The 10,000-nt window shown below is 37.6% G+C and overlaps 1 protein-coding gene across 2 annotated transcripts in view; it reads left to right on the top strand.

Annotated features, from left to right (window-relative positions):
- Window positions 1–10,000, top strand: part of LOC138029159 (thioredoxin domain-containing protein 16-like) — a 28,421-nt gene that overhangs the window by 555 nt on the left and 17,866 nt on the right. For both annotated transcript variants that reach the window (XM_068876862.1, XM_068876861.1), the window contains exons 1-10: window positions 1–173; window positions 304–389; window positions 527–594; window positions 1,391–1,471; window positions 2,685–2,806; window positions 3,621–3,711; window positions 3,788–3,938; window positions 5,611–5,771; window positions 7,359–7,458; window positions 8,416–8,524. The exon at window positions 1–173 is cut by the window's left edge. In XM_068876862.1, the coding sequence (XP_068732963.1) occupies window positions 1–173; window positions 304–389; window positions 527–594; window positions 1,391–1,471; window positions 2,685–2,806; window positions 3,621–3,711; window positions 3,788–3,938; window positions 5,611–5,771; window positions 7,359–7,458; window positions 8,416–8,524 (1,142 nt within the window). The remainder of the gene's footprint in view (window positions 174–303; window positions 390–526; window positions 595–1,390; window positions 1,472–2,684; window positions 2,807–3,620; window positions 3,712–3,787; window positions 3,939–5,610; window positions 5,772–7,358; window positions 7,459–8,415; window positions 8,525–10,000) is intronic.

Genomic DNA, 10,000 nt, shown 5'->3' with positions numbered 1-10,000 from the left:
GGTTGACTTTTGCAGGAGAGCATTTCGTTGTGGCGTTCAAATTTTATTTTTTGTTTATTGTCTTCTGTTTCTTGTATTTGGTCGCCAAATCAGAGACTTAACCATGATTGATATTAGCGATCTAGGAAAAGCTGGAAGTAAGGATTTTCTTGTGGTATTCTTCGACAAAGCAGGTAAATAGTTATTGTATCGTCAAAATGTTAATGTTTCTTCTCAAATTGTTCCGATGAGCAACGGTAGCTTTTATTGCGATCGCCTTCCCGTTTCAAACAATATATCATGTTTTTGTTTTTTTTATTTTAGGAGTTAGGAAATCATACCCAAAGTTTGCAAAAGAGTTTGCTAAATCGTCGGCGGTTTTGGATTCGTTTGGTGTCGAATTAGCAAGGGTGAGAATTTTAACGATGAGGTAGTAATTTTTTATATGTGTATGTGTGAATAAACTTGGTAATCGATCAATCGGAAGGCAATTATGATATCAACACCTTCCACTCGAGGCTGTTTCCTTATTATATCTTCTTCACAGGTGGATTGTGCTAACACGAAACACCCGCGCTCTGAATGTTCTAGAGAAAAAAGTGTGTTCATGTACAGGTACATATATATTTACTGCCATTTTTCAAGGGGTTTGCTAAAAGCTGACTCGCAGAGTCCAGCTGCCTATGGTCGGCCTGTGGCCTACTTCACAATTTGCGGCCCCACAGCCCAGGCAATATAAATTTTAACGGACCACTTCAGCTTACAGACACTTACCGTGACAGACTGGTTACCAACAATAACACTGAGGAAGCAACTGGAAAGCAACAGCTTCAAGGTTCACAGAGGATTGAAGTGATTGAGATTACAAGTGGGTCCAAACTCACTGTTGTCCAATTTGGACTGTAGTCTACCACACTCAAATGATGATCTTGCATTGCACATCTGAGCAAGAATTACGCTATGGTATACCACTGACCAGAAATCTGGAAACACTCTGTGGGGTGTCGCACCAGGCCAGGCCATATATTACTATAAATCGCACGCAGACTAAGCAACGTGTTCCTGCTTTTTTGAGTTAGAGAAAGAAAAAGCTGAAAGAAGGGTCAAACCCAGGCAAGCAGGAACTTACCACTAGACTTCCGACCTCTGACTGTCAAAAGTAGCTAAATTGGGTTAACCAGAGTGTTACTTTATTAATTTGTTGCTCAGGCTGTGGGGCCGCGAATTGTGAAGCGGGCTGCCTTTTGGCAAAACCTCATTTTTCAGGCTATCATTTCACTTTTACCTTTTAGAAGTTTAAGAACTTTAAAGCATGGATTCTTTTTATTTGCAATCATTTAATAAGATAATACACCTGATATAAATGATATAAATATTGTGACAAATTTGGTGTCCCTCCTTTTTTGTTCAGGAAGGACGATTCTGTTGCCCAGGAAAATTTTGATATGAGCCACCTCTTCAATGTCGATTCAATCGTTGCCAACTTGCTTCAGTAAGTATTCTCAGTCCACTGTAAGTCTGTGAGTTGTTCAATTTCTATCAGTTAAAATTATGACATTTTTAAAACCTTAACCCATTCATTCCTGAATTGCTCCCCTTTGATGAGTAACAGCATCTGGCGTTAGACAGAGTAAAATTCATAAGTGTCACTCTGACTCAGGATTGATGTGGTTACTGCACCTTTCAATAACATGCAAACACTTAGATTCAAAGGTCAAATGCATTTTTTGCTACTATCAATCAAATGTTCGGCGGCTCCTCCCAGCTTCCGACTACATGTATGTTGACTGAACTGGGCTCAACGATGTGATTTGATTACTGCGCGCTCGACAGTAGTCAGAAGCTCAGAGGAGCCGCCGAACATTTGATTGACGGTAACGAAAAACTCATTTTGTCGTTCGACCTTTGAATTAAAGAGTCCACATGTTATTGAAAGGTGCAGTAAAGGGGACATTATTTTTGAGTGGACCAGTAGATGTTGTTAACCCTTTCATCCCTGAGGTGATCCCCATTGACGAGAAAAATCATCTGGCGTTAGACAGAGTAAAATCTATAAGTATCACTTTCAGGATTGCAAGGGTTAATAATAATTATTATAACTTCTGGGAACACTGTATTGGAATACAGCTGTCAACTGAAAGACTCCATAGAAGCCTCAAGACCCCCCACACATTCTCATTAATTTTGAGATCACATGTGTTTTTAAAGATAGTTGTCATTCACATGATCAGTAAATGCACTTTCAATTCTTTCTTATAAATAAGCAGAAAATTATAATAGTTTGCTCTTGTACGCAGCTTCTTTTAGATTTTTGCTTAATAAAGGGTATGTATGTATGTATTTATTGACTTCTGAACTGTCAACCTCCATTGACGAGTAACATCATCTGGCGTTAAGACAGAGTAAAATCTATTACATGTAAGTGTCACTCCCAAGAGTCAATGAGTTAAGCAAACAAACTTTCAAAAAATTGAAGAAAAGTGAATTTTTTTTATTGCAGTGACACTTAAAGTTATCAGACAGTTGGGTGTAATGAATGAATTAAAACAGAAGAAAGATAGTTTTTTCACAAATTTATACTGTTTTAATTAATTTTCTACTTGTTTTAGTGTAAAGCAAAGTTATTATGAATATTAAGACAATAATTTAGTATTTTATTGAATGACACTGATACATGTTTTTCATTGTTTGTATCTTTGTTGCAGCATTTCCCTGGAAGAGAGGTTCCAATACATATCTGGTAAAGGAAGCTTGAAAAATCTCATTTCTGAAGGCAAAGGAAGGGAAAACATGGTCTTCTGTTTTATAAAGGCACTTGGGATGAAAGGTGGGATGCAGAATTTGGGATTCTTCCCTGAAGATGGAATTGTTCTTCTCTAAGACTTGTGAAAGGCTTTTTTCCCAACACTTTTCCCTTTTTTTTCAAGTTTCAGTTTTAATTCTTTCATCTCTCTTCAATGAATTATTAATTTCATATTAGGTCATTTGAATTTTTGGATTTCAACAATTTCTAGGGGAGGGGAATTAAACTTTTGACGAGGAAAGGTACCCCAAATGGGATTCAGACCTGAGTCTACAAGTTTTGTGCATTCATAGTTTACCTTTCATTTTACGACAAAGAAGCACTATCAGTGAATTATAAAATAATTAGGATAGTATGTGCACTCTCATTGGTCAATAGCTGTGTTAAGATGAGAGTTGTGACATCACACTAATTTTGATTGGTTATGTGTTGTCAGACCCGCGTTTTGATTGGCTGGTAGTTCAAATATGAGTGTGTATCAAGAATATCTGTTTCAATCAAGAAGTAAATAAAAACAGCATTTCCTTCATTTGTCGAATTATCTTTGAGAAATATTTTATAAAAGCAATAGCCAAATCTGCCTCAAATTGTACTAATTAAGCATAGCCTCATCTAAACACTTCGAGGGAGCTGGGAGAATTCTCGATAGTTGTGCAAACCCTTGACTATAACTGTCTCAAATTCTCCCAACTTCCCCTCTTGTTTACATGAAGCTATGGAAAGACGGAAAACATCCTCTATTGCTTAATTAGTACAGTTTGAAGCAGATTTGGCTGAAAAGAACTTGATCACTTGGTCCTTAAAAGGTTTTTGTTTTATTTCCACATATTTTTTGTAGAACATCGTTATTTCCTTGAGTCAGTTTACCACTCCAAAGGTGACACACTCTTTGCCATGACAACAGATGACAGCATTGCAAAGGAATATGGGTAGGGCATAAGTGATTTCTGGACAAGTCTTTGCACTTCTGGGTGCAAATCTCTTAATGTGAATATGTCTTTACAGCCTTTCCTCAGCAACATCTGCAGCCCTGTTTCTTTTCCACTGCAAGGACGTTACCAACAGAAAAGAGGACTGCCGCATCACTCAGTATCGAGGAAAATTTGAGCAGATTCCCCTTCTCAGATTCTTTCAAGCCCAGACACTCCCAAAATATGTGAGTACAGGTATATTTGATTAATTTTTTATCAAAGTCGTCAGCCGTGCAGGTATGTCTCATGATATTCTTGCCCGGACAAATTTTGGGTTGCCCGGGAAAAAATGCAGAAGTATACTGTGCAGAAAATGGTTGATAAAATTACTTGTAACTTGAGCATTCGCGTTTTATTTTACATTCTCATCAGAAATTACGAATTTTGACTTTGGAGTATTATGTTATTTGCACTGTGGGAACCCCAGTTGCAGTGGTCCATATCTGCCGCGGCAAAATGTGCTTGAATGTAGCTTACATTTAGTTACAATTCAACGACCCAAAACTTTCGACACTCCTGTCTAGTGTCTTCCTTTTACATGCTCCCAAGATTTTGTTTTCCACTTCGTAAGCAGCAGGTTCTCCCCACTTGTTTTCTTTTTTGCCGGGGGTGGCAAAACACCTTGTAACTAACGCTATATTATCAGCTGAGACCACGAGTCACCCTTGTCCTTGCTAACAACCATGTCAGCGCTGAGATACATGAAAATTGAGCCTGCTATCGTTTCATGGAAAATACCGTGTGGTCAAAGATGGCACCCAAACTTGAGATTTCATTGCTGAGGAAAAGCTGCATGTTTATAAATATCTTATTTTCTGGAAGTTTCTGTTGAACGAAAAGCGATCCGAATGAAAGTACGGTCTGTCTATATTATAGCACTTGATGACATTATGGTCGTCTGGTACAACCAGACAACTGTGAATGTGAATGTTGATCCCTGTGAGTAACCTGTATCCTATTCATGTGTAAGAGATAATTTTGTGTTGCATTACAGTAATATTTAAACTATGATTTTCACACTTAGAAAGGTTAGGTCCTTTTAGTCTATCCTTTAGTTCACCTTCTTAGGAGACAAAGCTCAGTACATTAAGCCCTGTTTACATCAGCAATGTAAATGATCAAGATCAATAATCATGTAGATGATGAACAAGTTTTCATTGACAAGATTAGCCTGCCCACATTTATACTTAATGTTATTCAGTGAGTACTGACATAACAAATGTTTCAGTCCCTAGCTTTATCACTCCAACTTGCTTTCATTTCATCCTTCATTTTTTATACTTTGACAGCAATTAATGAGCTTGAGTGTGATACTAGGAGCTAATCTCACTAATATTCCTTACTACATTTTCCTTGTTGTCCATTTACACGAACAATTTCATCCTTGAAAATTTTTCCTCAGCACAGAAAAATTGTCAATTTTACCCTAATTGCATGATTGAGCAAATTTCTTTGTCAGGGAAAGCTTGAACTGGGGCTTTATTAAACAACCATGTAACACACCAAAAGTCAGGCAGTTTATAAGTCAAGCATCCAAAACTTAGTGGCTTGAGGGTTAATACTAAGGCATACCAGTCTCTTACTGGTAATTGGCAAAATACTGATGTTTTCAGTTTGGCACTTTGTAGCACAAACAATATGATGCAGTAGGAAATGCTGGGAAAATTCCTATGAAACTTTACTGCATGTTTTAACCCATTGACTCCCAGGGGTTCCCCATTGACAAGTAAAATCGTCTGGCGTTAGACAGAGTAAAATACTAAGTCTGGCTGGTTTAGGCCGGGTTGGACGTCAAAGGGTTAATTAATGTCTTGAAATTCCAAGTAATATCAATAATTATTGTGTTGATCCTAACAGGTTGTGCTTCCAAGCAACAGAACAACAGTCTATGATTTGCTGGAGCTACCTATAAACAGAGTGTTTGTCTTCAGTAATGGGACTTCTGATCTTGAGATTGAAGAACTGGAAGAGATGGTCCTGCATTTTCAAGGCTCTGTGGGAGTTATTCTTGTTGATGTGTACGTTTTAACTTGTTGACTGTTTGGTGACTGGAATAGGCCTAAGGATACAGACTGTAGGAATGCGATAAATGTTTCCAAGCGATGGCAGAGAAATGTGGAACCTTGTGGGCATGATTTTAGAATGTTTGGATTAAATGTCATACCTTCGAACTACAGAATCGGAGTTAAATTAATAAAGTTAGAGAGATCATCGCAAATATATGAAACAATTTAAAGAAGCATGAAAGAAATCCAGGCTTGAACATGATTCAAACCCATTACTGTGCAATTAGCACTTCACTTGTTTTACTGGCTGAGCGGGGATGTATTTCAGGCTTGCTTGCAAATGATTAAGCCATGATTTTTGTTGGGGACTACTGTATACATGTATGATATGAGAGACACATGTATACATGTATGAACTGCAAAATGAACTTTTGAGGTTAAAGATCTTCACAGTTTTGAACATGTCTTTGGCAAAGCTTTAAAGAAAAGTTTGAGAAATTCAGCCTTGAATGGGATTCAGACACATGATCTGCGCCAGCTGTGGTAAAAGATATGACGTTTTTTATAAATCTAGCTGGGAAAAATAACTCTTAACACTTTTGCTTTTAACCCATTGTCCCCAATAGGAGTGAGACTTAATAAATTATCTCACTCTTTTTAACACCAGACGATGTTACTCATCAGTGTGGGGCAGTTCAGTATTCAATGGGTTAAATCACCATGTAAGTAAGTGAACCAGTTGTTCACTCTTAGGGCACGTTCGATTAACCATATTCCGGAATAGGAATATGTGGAATAGAAGTTAGAAATCCTTCGCCTTTAAGGAGATTCCCATTAAAATTGTCAAACATCCACAGAAATGCTATTTTAAACGTATCTTTATTATCCTTGTTGCTTCAAAACACCAAACACACAGTTTTAAATCATCACTCCACGTATTCTTATTCTGGAATAGGGTCAATCGAACGCACCCTTAATAAGGGCTGCAACGATACATTTTCTCATGGTACAATGCACATCTCGATACAGGTGCCACAATACTATACAAATCTCAATACATCATTACATAAATAATTATGTACAATGGGAAGACATTTTCTGACGAACAGCGTGTTTTGTCCGTGGGTGTGCAAGACTTTGTTAGCTGACAATTAATGAAATGTACACATCTTGAAAAAGACATGGGGCAAATGGTAGTGCTAGTTATCTGCGATGTCTGTACGTGTCAGATCGGAAGCTTTACGAAGCAAGGATGGATATTTCTTGCCCCTGTGTTTAATAACTAGCTACAAAAGGGTTATTTTTTATGTAAGAAGTCATTAAAGACAGTGATTTCTGAATGTTGATGAATAATAATGATAATATCACAACATGTTGCTTAAATATACAACGTAGATAATCGTACCTGGGAAAAAAAAAATCGCAATTCACCAGTGCACCGGTGTATCTTTGCAGCCCTACTCTTAACCCATTGACTCCCAGAGGTTCCCCATTGACGAGTAAAATCGTCTGGCGTTAGGCAGAGTAAAATACTAAGTCTGGTTGGTTTAGGCCAGTTTGGGCTTCAAAGGGTTAATACGCAATGAATCTTTTTTTTAGCTATCAACATAAGGATATGCTCTCTTCCTATGGCTTATCAGAAGACACTAACTTCCCAACAGCAGCATTTGTACCAGTCAAGGACAGAGATGATGACTTGGTAACTACCGTAAATAACTTCCATAGCAACGTAATTAAATCTTATGTATTTGAGGACAAACAGTATCTCTAATAATTATAATTATTGGTGTTAGAAGTGCCTATCACGTCACACTTTTCCACTTTATATGTTCTCCAGAATCGTCCTACACTGTAAATACATTCTTTTGTTTTTAGAACCTTTGGATTGAAAATGTACTTTTTTATTTTCTTTGAAAGACAGAAAAAGTGGTTATACGTTGATCCATAACCGAGCAATGAAGGGGAATGGGTTCAATACCAGGTTGATGGCACAGACTGCTTTGCATTGTGGTGGTTCTTTGAAAAACAGCAATGCAATCAATAGGCAATTTTCAAGTTCATGTCCGCCTTCTCTTCGAAGCGAGTGCAAGTGCAAAGTTTTTGTGATTGTAATTGTAATTAGACAACGTTTGCTTTACATATGAATGAAAACTAATTTTCATAATAAAATCATCAAACTTAGGGCGCGTGCGATTGACCGTATTCCGGAATAGGAATACATTGAATAGAAGTTAGAAATCCTTCACTTTTACGGAGATTCACATTTAAACATATCTTTATTATTCTTGTTGCTTCAAAACGCCAAACATACAGTTTTAAATCATCACTCCACATATTCTTATTCCGGAATAGAGTCAATCGAACGCACACCCTTGTACTCGCTTTGAAGAGGTGACGGACATCAACTTGGAAATGGCCTATTGTATTCTCTGTCAAGGGTCTGTCTAATGCAGCCATGGGAAAAATTACCTAAGCTGAGATGAGAAACAAAAGTGAACCATGTATAACATTGTGTCAAAAAAATTGAACCAAGAACATGATCTAGTGGAAGGTGAGCACTGTCATCACACTCGCAAACCTGTGCTCCTTGGATAAATGACTTTAAAGTTTGTTCCAGGACTCCATTGTTTTACATGAATTTGTTTTATTTTTCTAGAGTTATGTGGAATTGTATCCAGAGAATGTTGCCGTCTTCACTGTACATAATCTCAGGGATTTTATCAAGCGATTGGTGGAAGATTCGTCCAATGAATATCAAAGAATAGGTTTGTTTCATCTCCTGGATTAAAATACAATGTACTTAATACTTTTCCTCTAAAGACAATATTTATGGGGTGCTGTAGTCAAAACATTTACATTAATTGTAAATTAAGTTAAAAGTAATTGCAAATATCTTTTGTCACTCGCATGATTTTCCTTCATTTTAAAACACACAACCATTTACATTCCTTCAAGCAGGTAGAGGGATTTAGGTTTTCAGCTCTTACATGTACTGTGATGGAGGTTGGTAATACTCGCACCACATGATGTTTTAACATAACACTGACCTGTATTTGAGAAAAATGGAATCTTGGATGTTAGTACTTCGAAATGGAGAAGTGATTGTCACTCTTATCTGGACAACAATTATGAGTATCGCGGTTTTCTTATAGTTTTGCCTATGCGCGAGCCGTCAATATTTCGTGTTATTGCCGTCTCACTTTTGCGGCCTGTGATTGGTTAGATCTAATGTTGAAATTGACGTCGTTGCACTGAATTGGGTTGCTGACGTATGCAAACAAATACGTTTCGCAGGTAGAAAGAATTGAAATTTCGATCAGGCGCGGGTTGATTAGTTTACAGTTTTATTTATCCTTATAAATGATGGATCGCGATACAAAACAAATTGCGATTTTGAGACGGCAGTACCACATTATATTCCGTATTGGGCGGAGTCGCGAAGCGACGGAGCCCAATATAATGTGGTATTGCCATCTCAAAATCGCAATTTGTTTTTAAAGACACCTGAACAATTCAGGTGCCTTCAACGGCAATCAAACCCATAACCTCTGGGATGCAATACTCTACCAACTCATCTTTGAAGCAAATTGACATGCTCCCAACTGAGTGGCTTGACTTGGCTGACAGTTGGTAGAGCATTGCTCCGGCATTGCAGAGGTCATGGGTTTGAATCCTGGTGAAGGCACTTGAATATTCATCTGTAACCCGCACTTTAAATAATTATACATGAAGGCTGCTCTATGTATCGTTGGTCCGATCGAATCTGGGCTACGCTTCTCAACTCTGGGCCCCTCAATCTCCAACCCTGATGATGGAGGTTGAGAACATTCAAAGGAGAGCAACTCGTTTAATCTGCTAAAACTTTGAACTCTCCTATAGGGAGCGTCTACTTACATGTAAACTTAATCTGTTGCCTATGAATTACTGGCTAGAATACTTAGATAAGATATTGTCTTTTTCTTTAAATGTAAGGCTTGTCTAATTAACTGAAATCTTGATGATTTAGTTGGATTTTGTAGTGGGCGTTCCCGTCGTGGTTCGTCAGGTTTCCTTCTAAAGAATAATTTTGCTAGAACCTCCCTGTTTCGTGACTCGTATTTTGTACGCATTTCTAATTTGTGGAATGCTATTCTAGAGTATATTAAATCTGAAAGCTTGCTAGAATCATTTAAGAAGAAACTTACTAAGTCATTTTTCTATAAACAGGCCTTCTGATAGGGTGCGATTAAAAAATGCAAATT

This window comes from Montipora capricornis, chromosome 13, assembly GCF_036669925.1.
Source record: "Montipora capricornis isolate CH-2021 chromosome 13, ASM3666992v2, whole genome shotgun sequence".
Lineage (NCBI taxonomy): Eukaryota > Metazoa > Cnidaria > Anthozoa > Scleractinia > Acroporidae > Montipora > Montipora capricornis.
Note: the sequence above shows the minus strand (reverse complement) of the source record. Positions and strands in the feature narration are given on the sequence as shown.